We start from the raw sequence: 21036 nt of genomic DNA, 5'->3' as shown, positions 1-21036 counted from the left end.
GAATGACAACAAGTTTCATTTTGGGTTCTGTAATTTTGATATCTAATCTTGATACTGAAATGCATTTTGGATGTGTAACTCATGTTGTAGGAGTTTTATGGTGTTGTATGATCATGTCGATATTTCATTAAGGTAACAGATAGGGGAATTCTCTTCTCAGGATGTGTATACGATATTGGTACCCACCTCATCAATGTGTTTGGGAATGGTTTTGCTTTGTATTCATACACTTGTGTTGTCTAAGGAGAATGTAGCAGCAGAATTAGAAGTAGTTTGTCGTATAATTACTGCATATGGAGGTAATTTCAAAGCATAGGAATGTTTGGATTAAATCTGGAGTGGTTTCTTCTTGAATTTCCTCAGGCTCTCAGTAAGTTTTCTTCACAGGGCTGCAGCACACTCACTTGAGCTGGGAGCCAAAAGGAAAATGGGCTATGTCATATGGGATTGATGGAATGGCTGGTCAAGAGGGGTCAAGGAGCCCAGAGATCACAGTTATTTCATGCCACATATGAAGGACTGTGGGCCTTGAGTACTGCCACAGCTGTCTGGTGATGTAGCTGCTCTTGTGGGGTGCAGGTTTTTGCCTGCCTCTCAGGGAGGGGATTTCTCCTTCCTTTCACTCTGGTGTGTTGGAATTAAGCTTGAAGTGAATCATTATGACTGTACCATGAACCTCATAGCTGTCCTTTATTCAGTGAAGATTACCACTGAAATTTTGAGTGGAGTTTTTGATACTGGGCTTTTTGCTCTGTTGTAACTATTTAAAACATGTTTGGGAATGCGCAGTGCTTCCATTAGTGTTGCTTGTGACAAATCCCTGTTGGACTACTGAACTGAGAAGAAAACAGCCTTACATGCAAATACAAAATACATAGACAATGCAGAAGACCAAAAATAAGTGCATTGAAGGCAGCAATATGCACAGCTATGTTTGTGCAAAGAACTGTACATATGCCAGCAGAAAAAGAGAGTCTGGTGATAAGTCTGCAGAAATTGAGCCTTTATCATCCTGTGTTTCTGAAAAGGAGGTAAATCAGATTATTGTGATGCCTTTCCTGAAAAGGAAGCAAATAAAATTATTGTGATGCCTTCAAGATCCAGGTATCTGTTGTACTGTATCCACAAGCAAAAGTGGTTGCTGATAAAGATTTATCCACCCATAAAAATGACAAGAGTATTCCTTTTGACTACACTTTGTCAATTCTACTTAGCATCTCAGCTTCCCAGGCCTGTCTCATGTGTGTTGGTGCCTTTCAAGTAACCAAGGGTCATTTGTTCAGCTGGAAATAAAGGACTTTGAATGTGTCACCTTTTAGTTTGTTATTGTGTCAGCAGTAGCTGCTTTGTAAATATTGTCTAATGTGTATTGATTCAAAAAATTATTGTAAGGCATCTATATATGTACAGTAATGCCTTCTCACAAAAGCTATTCAAGAGGCTTTTGGTTTTGCTGATATAAAGCTAGGGAAATCAGCTACCAAATGTTGGAAAGAAATGCCTGTCTCATCAAATCCAGCCTCCTGTCCTTTCCAGTGGCTTAGCCAGGACACTGCTGATTTGGGAGGTTTCACTGAAAACACGTTTTTCACGCTTTCACTATAGCATAGTGTTTCACAAGACAGAAAACAGTTTTTATATGTTCTGATTTCAGGCTGCAAGACTCTGGTCACATGGAAAGTTTGCAGAGTTTGGCTTATGTCCAACCATTAGTATTGAAGAGAGTTCCCTTTAAAGGATGTTAATTTGTTTGTCCCAGGTAGTAAGGCTGCAGTTGTATTACTTCAAATCTTGGAGGATTTCAGTTTTTCATTCCTATACTTCAGTTTTCTTCAGCAAAGGCTCAGAGCTCCTGTGTTATTTTTCCATCTCTTGCAAAGAGTATCAGTAGAACCTTTGCTCACCAGCTGTAGGAACTGTCTGTTCAGGATGTTGACTTCCCAGCTGCTTTGCATTCATTCAGTTCCAGCTCATGCAATATCTGTTCATTCCTGGGTTTTAACACTGTTAAAATGCAAATAATAAATAATGACAGTGGAAAATGGTTTGTTTGTCTCTCTCGATAGTTGTATCCCAGTCAGTCCGGAGATTATGAGTGCTTTAGTAGCAGTTAAACTTTAGCTGGTTTCTACTTGATTATCATTAAACAGAGATAACCTTAAATTGCAATATGCAGTATGGTGGTAATGGCCAGGCTTGTTTCTGGTGGCCCCACCTGGTGATACAACACAAGCTACTGATTCTTCTTCTTATCATTGTCAATCTTTCTATAAATTACTGTAAAACACTTACCCAGGCTGTTTGGGGTATAACTTCTCTGCATTTGTAATTGCATACTTTGTAACATGGATGTTATGCAGTCATGAGTGGGAGTAAATCTGAGTGTGAGGAAGGACACCTTTATAACGTGTAGTCTACACTGAGAAAAAAACTGCTCATTTCTACTAAATTGCAGATTTCCCCTTGGTTGAACAAAACACACAGGAGTGTATAGAACAGTGACTCCACGTACAATTCTTCTCACCTCAAGGAAGAACAAATGAAATAAACTCTTTTAATGCCTTGCTTGATTTTAAGAGAACAAGTAAATTCTTTGAAAAAGAAGAGAACTGCTTTGTGCTTTTTAATCTGGAAATGTTTAGACTTCTCTGGACTGAGCTTCATTCTTCTGAATCGTGTTCTGCAAGAGATGTGGTTTGGAAAGTAGTTGAATGAAGCTTCAGCTGAGGCCTGTAAATGCCCTTAGTCTTGTATCTGAAGCATAAAATATCCTAGTGATGCACGTGCTAGTTCATTTGTCTCTGTTCTTAATCATTTTTCCTAGAAGCATGTGCTTTCTGTGTCAGAAGGAATGCTGTATCCCTTGAGAAATGTTCTCTTCTGTTGTGTGTCCCTCCTGTTTGTCCTTACCTGTGCTGCATGATCTGTGTAATGAATGTGTGGCATTTCCAGATGCATGTCTGTATGAAATCCAGTACATCTTAACTGGTGATAATGAGATCTCTTTCCATCCTTCCATTTAGGTTGTGTGGAGGAAACTTGGAGATGCTGCCGGATCGTGCCCTGGCATTAGACAACATTTATCAGGAAATCAGTATAAAGGACCTATGTAAAAGGGTCTGAGCAAGTCTGCTCTCTGAAGAGAATGAATTTGAACTGCTGATGAGAGACAAAGAACTGACTGTGTCCACAGCAACTTCCCAGTTGATGGCAAGGTGTCTGTTTGCACTACAGAAGACTTTGTTGGGAGCTAGTAGAGATTCTGCACAAAGGTCTTTAGGAGGAGCCATGTTGTCAGGGTCCCCCGAATGCTGCTGATCTGGTGTACTGGCTACTGAAGCGCTGCCACTGCATCATCATTCCAGCACACCTCATTTAGAAGCACTGAGGTATTTCCATCCTGACTAAAAGATAATTGGGAATCTGCAGGAGTTCCATGAAATAAGTTTTATTTTGATCAGTTACAGTGAATCTCAAGTAAGTCTGAAGGAATTTTTCACTGGATTTGTTGGAGGTTTTTCACCAGGCTGGAGAGATGCTGATAAACTGTGCCTTTGGTCTCTGCAGTTTTGAGAAGGTCACTCATTAGTAGCTCACATTTCAGTCTGTACAATGCTGGGTAATGGTGCTTAGGCGATGTCCAGATTAGTTTTTGCTTTAGTAGAATACCTGCCTTCGGAGGTGCTCAAAGATCATAGAGTCTCCTATCCAGCCAGTAGTGTAGCATAACTACAGTCCTTGTAGTGAAACACAATTTCTTTCTAAATGAAAGTAAAGATAACTCTTTTCCATTCACTTTGCACGTCTTCTGAAGATGTGTACCATGTTCACAGCCCTCTCATGAACAGAACACTTAGATGTCACTATCACAGGTCTCAAGTTAGAACTTCCATCAGGGTTTTATTTAGCAGAGTATTTTCCAATTATCAGGACATTACTTTCTACTGTTTAATTTAGAGACATGCTGGTTTATTTAACAGAAGTCTATAAGGATCTGAAAGACTGCAGTGCATTACAATAAAGCTTTTCTTGCCACTGTAGCATTCTTTCAAAGAAGAAGGGTTTATTATACTCAGAAGGTGTCTTTCATTATTCTGGGGCAGAAAGCTCTTGTTCAGATTGCCTGAGATTTGACCAGACAGCACCCTAGATGTGCTTAGTTTATTTTTATCTATATGTATGATACTAGTTGTGTGTATTGAATTGCAATGATAGGTATTTTGTGTATCTCTAAAAGAAATGATAGTTTCATGTATGAATGTGCAACAGGCTTGTGAATGAATGCTGTTGCTTAACTTTTTACCTTAGCTAAAAATCAAGAGGACTAATAAAAGTTTGGAAAAAAGAAATAGGAATGCAACAATTCCTGGGTTCTGGTTTGTTCTTGGTTACTAAGATTTGAGCCAAAGTTTTCTCTGAGCTTGCAACATGCTGTATTCATGGGCTATTTGCAGTGGAATGTAGCTTGGTTGCTGTACAATCTTTCGTTATATAGGAGTATGATGTAAATCTGCTGAGTGTCTTCAGAAACAGTGTGTTAAGTTGCAGCAGCAGTTATATTGTTTTCTGCTGTTCTTTTGACTTGGTATCTTTCAATATAAGGCCTCTGATCCAGCATTGCTTTCTCAGGCAAAAACTCCAGTTCGCTTTGTCTCTTTGAGTTGGAAATGCAGAATCTGGCCTTCCTTCTGGAATGCTGCACTCTGGCATAATTTCTTAGCTATAACCCAGACAGTTGTCTGCTATTTTACATGTTGGTTTCTCTCATCATATTGTTTGCCTAGTTAAACTTCAATTGTTATATTCCTATCTATCTATCTAAATGTATGAAAAGCTGTAAAACTGTACTTGTGCCTGCAATATGTATGTGCAAGGCTAATTTGAGGGACAGCGCTCTTTTGACAGTACACTTGTGTAAATTTTGATACTGTATTAAAACTATTTTTTTACAGTTCTGCATACAAGATTGGGTATCAGGTGTCTGTGTTCATCCTAATGATGGTAATAAATTATAACATCTCTCCCTTGTTTGCTTTCCTTTAATGGCCAAAGCCAGGAGCTGCTTGAGCTTGCACACACTTTGTTTTGAAGCTGCTATTTCAAATGTTCCCTACTTGGTGGAGAAGCTAGCTGGGGTTGTGGGGGTTTGTTTGCTTTCTCTCCAGGTGTCACTAAAATGCTCAAACAGGTGGATTTTATTCTCTTTTATGCTGAATGAGGCAGCTCCAGATTGGCACCAGCTGTGTGCCCCAGGTGTGACATATTAAGTCCTCAACGGTGCTGGGGCACTTGTGTGGGGCTCTTCCTCTTCCTTTCTTGCGTAGTGCAGCTTTGAAACAGGAGGCATGGAGCTTCTGGAGCCTTTTTGCTCAGGTAAGAGATGTAGAGATGTTCATGGTGCTGGGGGAGGCTGGTTGTGTCCTGCTGTGTGGTGGTGACTTCCTGTCCCCAGCTGGGTCTGGCCTTCCTTGTGGGCTGCTTATGTCGAGGGAAAGTGCAGCAGGAGGCTGCCTTACTGGCTGTGCCAGTGAGCAGAAAACTTGCACTAATTTTTCTGGGAAAGAAACACACTTAGTGCTATCAGTGTCTTGAAACTAATAAATCCTTTGGGGGCTCCTAAAATACAGCTTATTAAGAGGAGAAAAGTGGACATTGTGTGCAGAAGAGGCTCAGAGCTCATGAGGGGTCCTGTAGCCTGCTGATATATCTCAGCGCTAATGAATAAAACTTGCAGTGGTAGGGATGGACCTTCATCTCCTCTGTCTTGCTCTCTGCCCACATGGTTAGGTGTTTTTCAGCAAACTGTAATTGCACCAAGTGTCCTGGATTCCTCCTTCAGTTGGTTTAGTTTTAGTATAATTCTACTTTGGCTGAAAATCTGTACATGTTGTTATGGGGCTGTTCCAAGCCTCTGAGCTGAGTATGAACGAGCTCTAAAATTCACTGTCTGAGTGAATTTTAAGCAGCAGTTGGACAGCAGATGTAGTCAGTGGATATTACATTCTAGGGTGAAGAAAAGCTGCTTTGCTGAAGGGTCAGAAGGTATAGAATGGCAGCCTGCTTTTCAGCAAGCGCATGGTTTCAGCAGAGCCTGCTCCCCCAAGGTTGCAGTTGATGGACATGTTTTTGAACATGGCACAAAGCCAGCATGCCCTTTTTAACATTTGGAGCATAGCCAGCCCAAACAGCCTCAGTGGCATGGGGATGACACCTGGCCCCATGCTCCTTTATGCTGCCTGACCTTCTCAAACACCAAGCCCTCTGAGGTTCTGTTGGGTACCCCCTCAACAGACATCACTCTTGCCATGACACTCGTTTAAGTCTTTATACATTTCTGAGGTGAATCCCAGGGTGATGTGAATTCTTTATACTGATCTCATCAGTTTGATACAGAAAAGAAGAAGGGGAAAAATCTTGATGAGATTTCCCTTTATTGTGAATTCCTGCAGGACAGACTAGCAAATGCAGCTGCCAGATATATAATACATATGTAATACAGCTTCACACTTGTGTTTTCCAGGCTTAAATGAACCATGAACACAAGGATCCCAGCAATGAACGTTTCCAAGCCGTCAACTGGCTCTGCAACTCTGCTTACCTAAAAATCTGAAGGTAAGAACAGCTGACTTGAGAGCAGCTCTGCCTGGGTTTAGTAGATACAGGTTTTACATTATGGAATCAAACAGGCGTTTGCTGGGCTGCCTCGTGGTTGTGGTGCTTTCTAGTACAAGCAGTCAGGCCCCAGGCTGGCAAGTCACTGCAATATTGGGAATGAGGTGGAAGGAAAAATTGCAGAAGGAAGAGAGAGGAAAGTAATCTTTTTGCCAGCAAGGACTTCTCTTCTTTTGTGATTTTTTTTTTTTTTTAATTGAGAAAAGAGAAAGATAAAAAAAGAGAAGCACTCTCCTTCTCCTTGGTGTGCCCAGGCTCTTCACGTTGTTTTATTTATCCCAGAAATGGCACAGTGTAGAGGAGATTTTCCACGTGGAAGACAAACTTCAGTTGTTACAAAAAGGCAAATGTCCACTTGACAAAAAGATGAGAAAGGAGGTTAAGGTTTAGTAGGACTATGTGGGGTGGTCCTGGGCACTCCTGCTGACTTTGGAGGGTCAGGCAGTCCAAAAATCCTAGTGGGGATGAAAAAAAAGTTTTAAATAGTCTTGCATGGACCTGGGAAGTTGATAGAGCAGCTCATTCTAGAGGTCATCAGGAGTAGCCAGTATGGATTTACCAAAGAGAAATCATTTTTGACTAATCTGATAGCCTTCTATGATGGTGTAGAAAGCATAGAAGGGGCAAATGCAGAGAGAGCAAGCCTTGATTTTAGCAAAGCTTTTGACTCTGCACCGTAGCATCCTCATAGGTAAGCTCAGGAAGTATGAGTTAGAAGAGTGGATGGTGAGATGGTTTGAGAACTGGCTAAACAACAGAGCTCAGAGGGTCATGGCCAATGGTGCAGTCTAGTTGGAGCCCCGTAGCTAGCAGCATTCCCCAGGGGCCACTGCTGGGGCCAGTCTTGTTCAATAGCTTCACCGATGACCTGGATAAGGGGCTATAGTGTATCCTCAGAAAGTGTGCTGGTGATACTAAACTGGGAGGAGTGGCTGACACATTGGAAGGCTGTGTAGCTATTCAGGAAGATCTGGATGAACAGGAGAGCTGGGCAAAAGGAAACATGAGGACGTTCTATAAGAATAAGTGTAGTGTCTTGCATCTGGGGATGAATAATCTTATGCACCAGTACAGGTTAGAGGTTGACCTGCTGGAAAGCATCTCTGTGGAGAAAGACCCTTGGGCCCTTGTTGGACAATAACTTATCCATGGGATTGCAGTGTGCTCTTGTGGCCAAGAAAGCAGATGGTTCTCCTTGCCCTCTACTCTGCCCTAGTGAGACAACATCTGGAGTATTGTCCAGGTTTGGGCTTCCCAGTTCAAGAGGGACAGGGAAACACTAGAGTCCAACAGAGGGCTATGAGAATGATGAAGGGACTGGAGCATCTGTCTGATGAGGAGGGGCTGAGAGACCTGAAACTGTTTAGCTTGGAAAAGAGAAGACTGTGAGAGAATCTTATTAATGTTTACAAATACCTGAAGGGTGGGTGTCCAGAGGAAGGGGCCAGTCTCTTTCCACTGGTGTCCTGTAGCATGAATCAACAAAACCAGGAAGTTCCATTTCAACATGACAAGAAACTTCTTTACTGTGAGGGTGCTGGAGCACTGGAACAGGCTGCCCAGAGAAGTTGTGGAGTCTCCTGCTCTAGAGACATGTTCCTGTGCCCTAGGTGATTCTGCTTTGGCAGGCAGGTTGGACTAGATGATCTCTGGAGGTCCCTTCCAAACTCTGCCATCTTATGGTTCTATATTTTAAAAATTCAAAAGAGCACATGGATCAGAGACATAAAATGTACTTGAGTCTTTCTTAACTGAGCAAGTTCAGACACTTAGAAAACTGGTAACTATTCTTGTGGGATGATGAAAAATCAGTGAAGTCGTAGCTTCTTCTGATACTGGTATGATATCTTTGCTGTCCATGCTGGAGCCAGGCTCTGGGTAGATCCAGCCTTGTCTGAGTGTTAGTGGTTCTTTTATTGCTGCTGGCTTGTGGAGAAGGACTGCAGGAGGCTCATTACATAATTCCATTTGAAACAGCTTCCTAAATACTTGGTTCACGAAGAAATGCCAAAATAATGAAGTATTTAATATGTTTGTTAGAACATGACAATTACTCTCCAGTTGAAGATGGAGTGGCCATGGCCATGGCTCAGGTTCTTTGGTGAACAGGCTGAAGTAAATTTTAAAATAACTTACATATGTCTTCAGATTGAAAAAATAACCTTGGAAGCCTATCCCCAGACTCTGGAAAGAGTGAACAAAGAAAAGGGGGATGGGAGCCTGTTGTGCCAGCATCCTGGCTGCAGGTGAATCTTCTGCAGTGTTCAGGTGACTAGTCCTACAACACCCATTTGCTGTGTGCCTCACCTGTGTGTATGGGCATCACAGAGGCCTGAGAGAGAGGCTGTGTGGGAAGAAGGTGATTTCATGTCTCCACATGTGATTGTATTTTATTTTCTGCTGTTCTTGATAAATGCTAGGGGGCAGGCTTGTCCCATGAGCAGTCGTTCTCTGGGCCCTGAACTCCTCAGCTATAGAGCAGGAGGGGGTTGATAGCATGTTGATAGCTTTTCAAGACGCTTTGAATGTCCCTAGTGACACAAGGACATCATGGCTCAGATGAGTGCACTGAGTCCTCTCAAACTGTAGCATCACTCATGGCTTGAGAGTAAAGGTCAGCAAGTAAAATGAAAGCACCCTCTTGGGTTTTAGGTGGCCTTTCAGAAGAGGATCTGATTGTTGTCAGAGTGATGGGAATTGTCCCAAACATCAATACACAATCTAAACAGGCATTGCTTTTCTCTCCCTCCTGAAGGGCAAGTGTTCACAGGCTGCTGTGTGTGCCCATTAGAAAGCCCCAGAGCACCTTAGAGCCCACCCTACACAATCCTGAAAATCCCAGGAAAAGCACAGCATGAAACACAGGAACGTTTCCATGGGAACGGTTCCTCTACTCCTGCTAATAAAATGGACCTATAGCACAAATGATAACTGGTCCCAATTCCTTCACCAAACAGCAAATGCTATAAAGGGAACCGGTTAAAGAGCAGAAGCGCAAATCAACACAACTGCTAAATTAGGTACATGCATGTCTCTCCACCAAAAAACCCCAAGCATATAAACAAGGACCTTGGGGGAAAAAAAGAGATAATTTTCACTTATAGCACATCCAGCCAACATAAACCCTGTGGATTGTGTGAAATCAGGTTTGTTCTTCTGATGCACAGCAGGAAACCCTGTAGCTGATCAAATATGTTCAGGGAGGCTGTCTTGCTAATTGCTGCTCCTAACTGAGCTGAAGCAAACTATTTAGACAAAGGAGAGAATTCACTTTTTATTTAGTATTAATGATGAAATAGCATGTCTGGATGGGCTGCACAATAATGCTACATTTTCTGGGGAAGAAAAATGTACTTCTAATCCTGTGAAACAGTTGGGGGATTAACCCCTTGCTTTAGGCTGGGACCCCAGCATGTCCTTGTAATTACAAGATGAATGATGTCGTGCATAAGGCCTTTCCTTCAACCGCAGCAGATTATGAAACAGACTTTAAAGCTGCCTTTACCAACATTCTTGTATGTCCTCACTTTATGCTGATGTTAAAGCAATGCATTCTTTTCTTCCTGTTGTGACTTTCACACCTCCTCTTGGTTTTTAGTTTTTGTGTTATGGCCATTTTACAGCATCCTTTTGGCTTGGAGTGTTGCAGCGGCTCTCCTGGGGCTGGGCTGCATCACTCGGCCACTCTCACTTTGTGCTGCCCGTAGGTTTTATCTTTCTCCTGTCCTTTTTTTCTGCAGCACACAAGTGGTGTCTGAGAATGACTTAGCTGAATATCAACATTGGTAGCCATGTACAAATAAAACCCAAATGGCAGGAAGAAATTGTGATACTAAATGCTTGAAGCAAGTTCTTTTCAGGCTTGGTTAACCACCTTCCGCACTTGGACGCCCAGGTCAGGTGGTCATACTGCTCAGTAGAAAAGGGGAGTGGTGATGGACTTACAAATATGATGATGAACTTACAAGTATATGTGGGCAAGTTTGTAGGAAGTGGATGAAAAGATGGACAAGGAAATGTCTGTGACTGAAGGCTACTGCTTATCTTGTGTAGCAGGTCCTGGTGATTGCATTGTTTTAGCTTCCCTTTACATCAAGCTTTGAGTATGCATTCAGTACAAAAAACTGCTCCTTGGAGGCTGCCTCCTCTGGACAGTGCTGTCTAGAAAGACAAATCTTCCACAGCATGGGATGAAATCTTCTCTCCAAGGGAAAAAGATATCATAAATAGTGTGAAGGCCTCTAAATTGTAGGCTTTGTGGTTCAGTTCCTGTCTCACTGAACCATGATCCCCTCTGCTCTTGCTTAGCTGCCTTTGGGCACCCTGTCCATCAGCTTCCCGCAGAAGCAGTAGTCTGTTGGTGCACTGCACCTTGCTGACAGTCCTGCTGGCAGTTTTACATGGCCCAAACCAACACCAAACTAACAGGGGAAAAAAAAAAGCCCCCACCAAAAAAGGTGGTTACTTCAGACTGAGTAGCTTCCCTTGCTCCTTTGAAGCTCTTCCTTTTCTCAGATAAAAGGTACATGTGATCACATACTTGACTTTTTCCCTGCTAATATCCCTGCCTTAGCAGGAAGCAGGAACAATAGAGAGAAGATGGCTTTGATAGCATTGAATGATCTGATCTGCTACTGAGAGGTGCTGAGATAGTGCAGATAAGATTTTTATCTTTGATCTTGATGAAATAATTAATGCTCAGCATCCTTCAGCAGTGTCAGTTAAAAGCTTCCTCTCTGTTTCAGTTCTGTGCTGTTGTTGAAGTGACTTTAGGGGCTTGTTCCTGCCCTCACCTCCATCCCAGGGAGCCACTTAGCAGACCCTGGGGACTCTTGCTGTGGGGTGAAGATGTTGTGATTTTGGGATCATGTCAGGACTGGTAACTGCTTTATTGCCTGTCACCACAGGACATCCCCTGAGCACCAGCTCTGATCTGGCTGTGCTGCCGTGGTTTGTCTCTTGTGTGTGTCAGAACTGGAGAGGACAGCCAGGCTAGGAGGGTTGCCTCTGCCCTCACGGGGCTCTTTCTCATGATGTTTTCCCTCACCCTTGCTGCTGGGTGCATTTTGGCTGTTCTCAAGCCCATTTCCCATGGGGTGCCTCAAGTGAAACTGAGGGAGCTCCACGGTGTGGGGCTGCCAGAACCTTATAGAACCAGCCGGAACCGGCTGGAACCGGCAGTGCCTGGCAGTGGGCAGCTTCCACCTCCCCTCAGAGCACATCTGGTGTCCCGGCACCTGCAGACAGAACAGGTACTCGCCATCTATATCAAATGTCTCACTGAGTGTTCATGCTAAGGGGTGGATGGAGCATCTGCTACAAGTCCTGCCTTTCCCTAGGGGGCTGAGCTACCTCCTGTCCCTCAGAGACAAGCTCTGCAGTGCCCGGCCTGCGCCATGGGCAAAAAGCCAGATCCTCCTTCCCAGCCCCATCCTCCCTTGCAAGCATTCCCCAAGGTGGCCTTCGGGTTTGGAAAGTACTGAGACCTCTCCAACTTTGGGCACAGCCCTCGCCCTCTGCTAGCTGAGTGTGAGGGGAAAATCCTGGGTTGAGTCTGGGATTTTCTGTGCCTCTGTGTCCTGGCAGGGACTGCTTCCTGGGCCAGGAGCGTCTGTCTGCCTGTTCCTCCCCTCACTCTGTACTGCCCCTGTGTCTGCAGCAGCTATGGCTATCAGACTGAGGAAAGCATGTTGAGTGCAGCACTTACAAACAACATATTCTAAGTCATATTTGCTGGGCTTTAGTTTTCTATCATTATAGAAACTATGCAAAGAGCAAAGTCTGTAAATCACCCCCCATGCTATTGGTTTGGCTGAGGAGGAATTATTAGGCAAATTCCTGTTTCTGATTTGAGGAGAAATTGAATATGTTCTCTAAAGGTTTCTGACTAAACCACCTGTTTACCACACTTGTAATTCCTGTTTCACACATTGTTAGGCTCTGAATTCTGGTGGCCTGAGTGAGAGGAGCTAAAATTACATAAACTAAGGGACAGAAGAGAACTGCATAGCCAATCCAAAATAATGCTCTGGCTGGGCCTCTGTTCAGATGTGTCCTGTAAGATTCCATTCTTTACAGAGAAATAAATATGCCCAAAGGGTGTATGACTGCAAGGCTGGAGTTCTTGCTGAACTATAACTGCACTCAAACCCATTTATTTCAGTCTGTTTTCAATTACCTGAGTGATCTGTACAATATTTAAACTTACCAGGAAAGGTAGTGCCGGTTTAGCTGGATGGATATTCACTTAAAAGAAAGGCCTTGATTCCCTTCACGTTTCTGTTAATGTTTTACAGACACAGTCCTGTTAACTGGGATTTCATGGGTATAAAAAGGCTGGAAAATTATCTCCAAATGATGATGCATTTTTTGGTGTCTGTGGTGATATCTCAAGAAGTAAGTAAATTATAGGAGACTTGATAGGGTGCTTGGTTGCACGGTTTAGCTGATTAGGTGGCTTGGGTGATAGGTTGGACACAGTGATCTTGAAGGTCTCTTCCAACCTGGTCTGGTCTATTCTATTGTATTCTATATGCAAATTGTAACATTTAGTAATTAAAAAGCTTTAATATTCAATTTAACCTTGCAAGTCCTTGCTTCTGGTGAGAACACCTGAGGCAGTGTTTATCTTGAAGCAATGGTTACTGCGGTCGGTGGGAACGTGTCTATAACGTGTGACTATTGGTAAATTGCCATCATTAGTGGCTGCTGGGGATGGCTTAAGGCCGAGTGAGGGAACCAGAGATGGTAAAACTGTAACTGTGGTAAAAATGCTGATGTGTGTTGAAAGCAAGTGACTAAGATCTTCCAAGAAAAGGTAAATAAATAAATAAAAAGCAGTAGGTAAGCTCCTGAACTAATGCTGTTTGATATACCGCAGCTGTAAGTGGATTTTTCCCTCTCTGTACCCTGTAGGAAAACCTGCTCCAGAAACAGTAGATGTCTAGTTGTGATCAAAAATGGTTGTACTTTGCTGGTGGTTTTGCTCTTATTAATAACTAGGTAGAGCTTAGTAGAACAATTAGTTTTTTGTCAAAGTGATAAGGCTGTGGTACTTGACAAGCTACACAACTCTAGTTGAATTACAACAAAATACATCTATCTTGTGGCAACAGCAACAAATCTACTGGCTGAAGTGCAGTGACCTGTATTTTGCTATTAAAAATCACCATAAAGGAGTTTAAAAGCATGTTTTCCTCACTTTGAGGCTTAGGTTTCTTTAAGGGCTCCAGGGAATTTACAGGATCTGTCAGGTATCTCCCTGTTCACCCCTGTGTTACTAATTTATGCAGCTCAGGGCAGCTTGATGCGAGAGTGGAAATCAAACAGGGATAGTTTTACGCAAATAAGGCAGCATCCTGGACAAGGTGTTCCTCAGCTCATGAGAATTTGAATTCATTTCATGTCAATTTGCGATGCACTGGATAGAGCTACACTTCTTGTTAGGGGCGGTTCTATCAGATGGGATGCCTTCACACCCTGAAGTGTAACCCTGTAAACATGCTCAGTGATGGCTCTTTCCAAACCACTGGTAGAGACAGGTTAGTCTGTACAGGGTTTACAGTGGGCTTGTGGAGCCCGGTGCTAAAACACACACTTAGTGTATTTGGCTCTGGCATTGTGTTTATCTTAGGATGTGATGTGGGGTCATTGTCTGTGCTACCATTGGGAGATACGTGCGAGTGCCTGGTGGTCTTGGGAACACTGCTCAGAAAAATACTGCGCTTTGAACTCCAGTCCTGGGGGAAGGCCCCTCCAGCATGCTTCTGACTACAAGCCTGTTCCTTCCTATTAACACCGTTATTGCTAACACCTTTCCCCGTGGTTTTAAAAATTCCAACAGTTGTTTTGGGCTTTTTGTGCAGGTTTTTTGTTTTGCTTTCTTCTTGTATAAGCCAGTACAAAATATGTGCATGAAGAAATGTCTTCATTTGTTTGAGAAACATTTAGTTTGCACACATTCCTGCTGTGCACAGGAGCTGATTAAAGGGGTATGGCTCACTTTGCAAAATGCTTGTACAAATGGATTTCTCCCCTTTACCTTCTGGTCTCTCTTCCTGACTTGAGTTTTCCAGGTGCAGAATGGTCTTCTGTCAGAGAAAAGACCATCTGCATTTTGTTGATGCTCAGAGGAATAAAACTTTGCAAATGAAAACTGATTTCAGTTCTCTTTTCTTGCTCTGATGCTGCAGTTGGTTGGGTGGCTGTGCCAAGCAAATTGGCAGAGGCTATGGGGCTTTGCAAAACCATGCTGATTTGTGACCAGACAACTCACCACTCCTTTTATCTGTTTATTTTGGGTATGAATTTCAGTCTGACAGAGAAATACCATTTATTCTGCAGAGAGTGACAATAAAAATGTTACATTGTATGATGTTTTAGCTGTTAAGTCAAAAGACTCTGTCATCAGTGGGGCTCCTCTGCTCCAAGCAAAAACTAGGGAACAGAGAGAAAAAATAGAGAATTTCCTGCACACCTCTGCTGATGCTACTTTACTGGCTACTCTGAAACGCCTTTTGATGTAATTGCCGGTTAGTTTTGGTCACTGCGTGCAATACAGCCCTCTGCATGGTCGTGTGTCCCCCTTCTGGTCATGGAGCTTGTAGCAAGGAAAAAAGTTTTCCCTTCCAGTTTACCAGTGCCCATTTGTTGACAGAGGGAATAAGTAGTGACTGGAGTCTAACACCTCAAAAACTCTCCGTGGGAGATTTCTGTATTGGACAGTTCACACCTTTGTGATAAGCAGCACCAGTGGAAAACCAACACTTTTCTGTGGTTTTTGTGATGTCTAATTCTTTGCCTTGTGAACAGCAGAGCTGTTAATTCTGGGCTGCAACCTTGGCCTAATATTCTAACACCCCTTTCTCAAACAGAAATGCTTCCTCCAAAGGCTTCAGTGCTGCACTGAGGCAGCAGTACGCCCCGGCGTTGTCAGAGCCCTGATTTGCTGGCCCCTCAGCTTGGCACTCAGCACAACCAAAAGTGAGTAGTAATTTCCAAAACATTCCATGTGTAAAGCAACTCCCAGATAGGGGGGCAGCAAGGAGGTCTCTGCCTAGGGCTGACTGCCCAATGCATCTGCAAGTGGTTAGCGGCAGAGTACCTCATCAAATGGCATGCTTGAAAGATATATAAATGTTAATTTTAAAGAGTGCTGATTCTTATCTGATGGTTTGTGCAATATATCAGTTGTTTGCATAAAGAGCTTTTGACCTACTCCAAGACTTGCTATTAATTTTGTTGTGGCAGAGGGTTTAATAAATTGCAGGAGACAAGAATAAAGAGGAAACTCCAACCTTTAACCAGAGCACAAAGGAATTATGTTGATGTGGAACATTTTCCCCCCCCCATCCCTGTACTCAATGTACAATATTTTTCTCCATTGCTAGCTGTTGGCTCTGAAAGTAAAAACACAGAGGCTGGTGACCCAAGGCCATCAAAAATGAGGAAATACTACTATGTAAAACCATTTGCACTAAAATGCTAAACTTGTCTAGAAGATAAATAACAGATCTCTTATTGTTTTTTAATAGTGGTAAGAGAGTAATGGTTTGGTCTCAGCCCTCATAGTTTATCCCATGCAGAGTGTTGCCTGTATGCTAAGGGCTTGGTAGATGCTCTCAGCCATCCTGGTGTAGCAGGAATCAAGATGTTCTGCTTCACACTTTACTCAGTGGATCAGAAAAGAGGAGCCAAAAGCAGAACTGATTTTTACTTTGCTGAGTATGTGCGTTGATACAGCTGCAAATCTGGCTTAGTCCACTTCAGGATTATGTGGTCTTTACGGCACATGCTGCAGCACTTGTGCCTCCTTGCTTCAGAGAAGCTGGTATGTTTGTAAAAATATCTGTATTTGAGTTTGAAGAATTTTAGAGTCTCTCCTTGAACCACAGCTGAGCTCAGGCAGCAGCAGCAGCCGGAGATGACTCCACTGCCCTGCCCCTATGTGATGCACAAGCTGAGGACATAACCTAGTACCAGCCTGTTCCCATCTTTGTACTGACTTTTCCTTCCTTAATATGGCTGATGATGCAACCACAGGTTGTTTAAGCAGACCCATTTTAAACCTTGTGAAATTAACATTTGATGAAGTAAAGTACGGATCGATGGTGGGTTTTGTGCAGTGGCTCAGTTGTATTGATTGCAGGGTTCAAAGACTTTCAGTATGGACCTGTTAAACATCTATAATGTTAGGCTTGAAATAATGCTCGGCAAATGCTAACAAGCTTGGAAAGGTGATGTGGATGTGTTTACTTTCTGCTTTCAAGTAATCTGCTGCTTTTCAGTTGGTAAGGAGAGGTGGGAACTGGCTGGTCACACAGAGATGCTCCTGGATTATTAGTTTTACTGAGTTGCAAAGAAAGAGACTTCTGTGCTGGTGCAGTGGCAAAGGCATCATGGCAGCAACTGTAGCTGCAGAGTATGGAGGTGTCAGTTCTCCCTCTTGGCACTTGCATTGTGCAACCCTTGTCTTTTTCTTCCCAAGGTGATTTTGGTTTGAATAGGCAAAAGTGAATAGGCACTTGTACAAGGCCTAAAACCGATCTGAGCATGGCAGAAGACAAACAGGCCCCCTCTCCTGCAGCACTGCCCCTCTGTAGTTTCTGCATGTGGCCACACAAGGTGACCTTGGCCACGTGGTGAGGACCCACTGGAGACCACTTCTGCCACAGTGGCTGTTTGGTAATGCAGATGAGAATGTAATTTAGCTGTGTTTGGCTTTGGCACACTGAAAGCTGGATCCTAGCTCCAGCCTGGTCCCCTAGTGAGAGGTCTGTAATTTATAACCACTCCAGGATGCCTGTGGTGGTTTCTCTGCTGCACATATGCAGGCCACGCTCTGTAGCCTCAGACGAATCACGCACCACCTCCTGCCCAGCAGCAGAGTGGAAGTGGGAAGATGTATGCTCAGGCAGACAGCATGGCAAAAATCAAATCAATACAGATCAGCCCAAAAGTTTTAATCTTCCCTTGTAATAACTCTGTCTTTATCCACCCCCTTTGTGCATGACAAATGTTGCATCACTGAACAGTGCTTGCTTGCAAATCAAAATAGTGTGATGTGATACATATGAATAGGCATGCATGGACCAAAAAGACACCCTTTGCTGTGCAAGTGGGTGTGCACATGCTCAAAAACAAAACCCACCAACTCTCATGTCAGGTATGGCAGAGCAATACCTTAGGGTTTAGGGTCTAGGTGCTGTGTGTGTCCCTGACAGTTCATGCTCCTGTTAACTGCTTGGATGACTGTCATGCAGTTAACACCTAGATGTGAAAGGCTCTTACTTCCTAGCACAGCAACCCCCTCTCCCACATACATTCTGACAATGGCAATTAGAAACATAGCAGCACACCAGGGAACTGCTAAATATAGTATGGCCTGGAGTGATAAGCTTATGCTTCCTGCATTTTTGTGTTTTGATTTCACTGTTTCCCCATTTATGGATAGTGCAGGAGATTTTAAAGGTTAGGTGATCAAACTACCTCCGAAGCAGGAGGAAGAAGAGAGATCCCAACCTCTGCCACTGCAGCATAAAGAATATAAATTAAGTACATAAGGAAATAAAGGACCATTAATTCAAAATTAGTTATTGCTAATTAGTTATTGCTAGCCTACAGCAGCTAAAGCTCCTGCCAGTTCTGGAACAAGGAGGAGAAAGCAATTCTGAACCTGAAAGTATCTGGTCTTGAGCACAGCAGGATGTTCTTGCTGAGAAGGGAACTCAGGCTAGGTGACTGCTGAAGCTCGGCCCTGGTGAGCACCCTCCAGCTGGACCTACAGCGCTGTCACATGCAGACATGGCAGCTCCTGTGCAGGAGATACTGCATTTGAGACGTTCTTGCCCTTGAACATGCAAAGAAAGAGAACTTTAATTCTTGAATACGTTAATTCAGGGTGACTTGTCGCTGCTGCAGTCACACAAATTTTGCTTGTGCTTAATATTTATTTAGTGGAAGCTGAAGGAAGGAGCTCGCTCTTGCTCTGTGGTATGCAAACACTTAGGGATGGCTTGGTTCTTGGTTTAGCAGCTTAACGCTTTGTAACGATTTGACATCTTGTTTGTGTTACCTAAATAGATACATGCGATTTCCGGGAGCTGCTGCTCCTGCTGGGCCTTTCTGACAGGATTTATGCACACTTTCGTTTTTAGCCTGAGAGAGGTCACAGCGTATTGCTAGCTCAAAATACCTGACACTGACAAGAGAAAACAAATTTAATTAAATCAAAAAGGGGGCAGCACTGTACAGGCTGGTTATTTATAAATAGTGCCACCAGTCAATACCTGATGGTTTATTGAACTTCATCAAACTCCTAGTAGCCAAATGTCTATTTTAAGAAGGCATCTGACCTTGGGCATCTCTCCTGCTTGGGAGGTGCTCTCTGCTGCATCAGTGGTTCAAAATCAATAACCTCCAATACTGCCCTGTTGAGGGCTCTTGTATTTAAGGGTGGTATTGTAAAATGTGACAATATTCTGCTGACAAGTGACTCGATACTGATATCCCCGTGGGGAGAGGTGGACAGGGTTATGTGGTGACTAAAACTGCACTGATAATGAATGAGGAAAAAATCTGCTGGGGATGCCATTTTATCCATTTAGCACTCGGGTCTGCTGCCCTTGCATCAACCTTTATTAACATGGTGCGTGGGTGCCTGAGCAGAACTGGTTTGTCTGTTGTGTTTCACAAGTTTCATAAGACTGGTAGGGCTGTGAAATTCATAAGCTGTTATTCTCCTGCTTTTAATAATGTTAACGAAGTGAAGACCCCTGTGTGTGGAAATGATTCTTGTCTGACTTGTAAACAAAACTGAAGCTGTAGCCCAAAATTCAGTGCGCAAGTCTCACTCTGAGAGCTGATTTGGACACTTTATGCTGTTGTCTATAAGCAGATTGAGAATGAACACTGGAGAGGAAGGAGGGCTCTGGGTGCAGGAGCAAATGGGAATAAAGTATCGGTGCATTTTTTTGTGTCAGTTGGTAGAGGGCTTCAGGCAAAAGTGTCTTCCTATACAGGGCAAAGCAAAAGTTTAAGTTCTTTTGAAGACTAATGCTTAATTTACATGGGGGATGTACATTGATAGACAGATAGTTAGGTACATTGACTTGCAAAGGGCTTCTTGTCCCAAAGGTTTAGGGCTCCAGACTGACTGAGATATTGCAGATAGGTGAGATTTAGCACACAGCATCACTTGGAGGTTGTTGACTCTGTTCCTGGCCTAGATTGAATATGGATTTTCTGTGTTCCTGGCTTTGGCACTGGGATGTATATCACACTCGAGATGCTGTACAAAATAGTTTGAAAAATCTACTTCTGCCAAACAGCTGCTCTGTAACATGGATTAAAAAATGTATGGCCTTTCATAAGAATAATACTGTTACTTTCTTGTAAACATGCCTATAATGACTCCAAACATCCATCTGTGTAAACAGAAGCCTCTGTCTTTTTTTAGCTTGATGCAGACTGACAGGCAGAGAAGCAATAAATACAAGTGTACAGATAGATATGTAATTGCCTATTTCCAAACCCCCTTTTCCCGTAACACTGAAAAAATACTTTATATACTAAAGGGCTCAGCAGGTCTCTCCATAATATACAGTGTGATTAATTCAAATGCAAGCAAACAATCGTGCATGCAGGCATTGCAGCTAATGACCAGGATGCCCATTGAGACCCTTCTAGATGGCGAGTGGTAGGGGCTTTCTGATGATCAGTAGCTACATTCTGGCAGAGGCTGGGGTGATGTCTGTAAACAAAACATTGCCGGTTTGCAGCAGGCTGAGTGCTTTGCTCTTCCAAAGTAAAATCATGCATGAAGAAGGATCAAGACTCCTTTGCTTTTATATGTGCTTTGAGTAACTTTTTGCTTAGAATGTTTTTGGTAACTATAAATGGTTCTAGACCTGCCTGAGTATTTCCTAGGACTTGGTATATAATCAGAACCAGTGTCCCTTCTTGTGTTTCAGACACTCGGTATGAATAAGCACATTACTGTGCTGAAATAACAGACCACAAGCTGTATCTAGCATATGCACTCTCTCCCCAGTCTGAACACTAAATATTGCTCAGACAATGTATTGAAGGGAAATCCCCTTAGTAAAGCCAAGGATGTGGTTTTCTTCAATAGGTTTTGACATGGCTTGAATGTATACCTGTATTGGACCATGTGCAGAGCACCTTGCAGTATTCTTTACCCAAAACTTTAGTGTAATCTTTTAGCAGGAGTCACTTCATTTCTCATGCTCAACCAAAAAGCACTTTTTGCTCTCTAGCATCTAAAGTCGTTCTTTTGCAGAAAAGATTTGCTACCTTGAAAAAAAACAGGAAGAAGAAAACAGAGGAGTTGCTTAAGAGATAAAT

The 21036-nt window shown here is 43.0% G+C and overlaps 1 protein-coding gene and 1 long non-coding RNA gene across 6 annotated transcripts in view; both read left to right on the top strand.

The window, feature by feature from the left end:
* The window catches only part of CCDC85A (coiled-coil domain containing 85A), a 71186-nt gene extending 66071 nt beyond the window's left edge, over positions 1-5115 (top strand). For 4 of the 5 annotated variants that reach the window (XM_068153275.1, XM_068153271.1, XM_068153273.1 and 1 more), the window contains one exon: positions 3024-5115. In XM_068153275.1, the coding sequence (XP_068009376.1) occupies positions 3024-3113 (90 nt within the window). In that variant the 3' untranslated portion in view covers positions 3114-5115. The remainder of the gene's footprint in view (positions 1-3023) is intronic. The other variant, XM_068153274.1, reaches the window with a different exon arrangement.
* A 1441-nt stretch (positions 5116-6556) lies between these two features.
* LOC137448592 (uncharacterized) overlaps positions 6557-21036 on the top strand; it is a 77034-nt gene continuing 62554 nt past the window's right edge. The window contains exon 1 of the long non-coding RNA XR_010989149.1: positions 6557-6612. This is a non-coding gene — a long non-coding RNA (uncharacterized lncRNA). The remainder of the gene's footprint in view (positions 6613-21036) is intronic.

The sequence above is a fragment of the Melanerpes formicivorus genome, unplaced genomic scaffold, assembly GCF_026170545.1.
Source record: "Melanerpes formicivorus ecotype bairdi unplaced genomic scaffold, bMelFor1.0.p_v2 SCAF_25, whole genome shotgun sequence".
Classification (NCBI taxonomy): domain Eukaryota; kingdom Metazoa; phylum Chordata; class Aves; order Piciformes; family Picidae; genus Melanerpes; species Melanerpes formicivorus.
The sequence above is the reverse complement of the archived record's forward strand: the minus strand, read 5'-3'. Positions and strand labels throughout refer to the sequence as shown.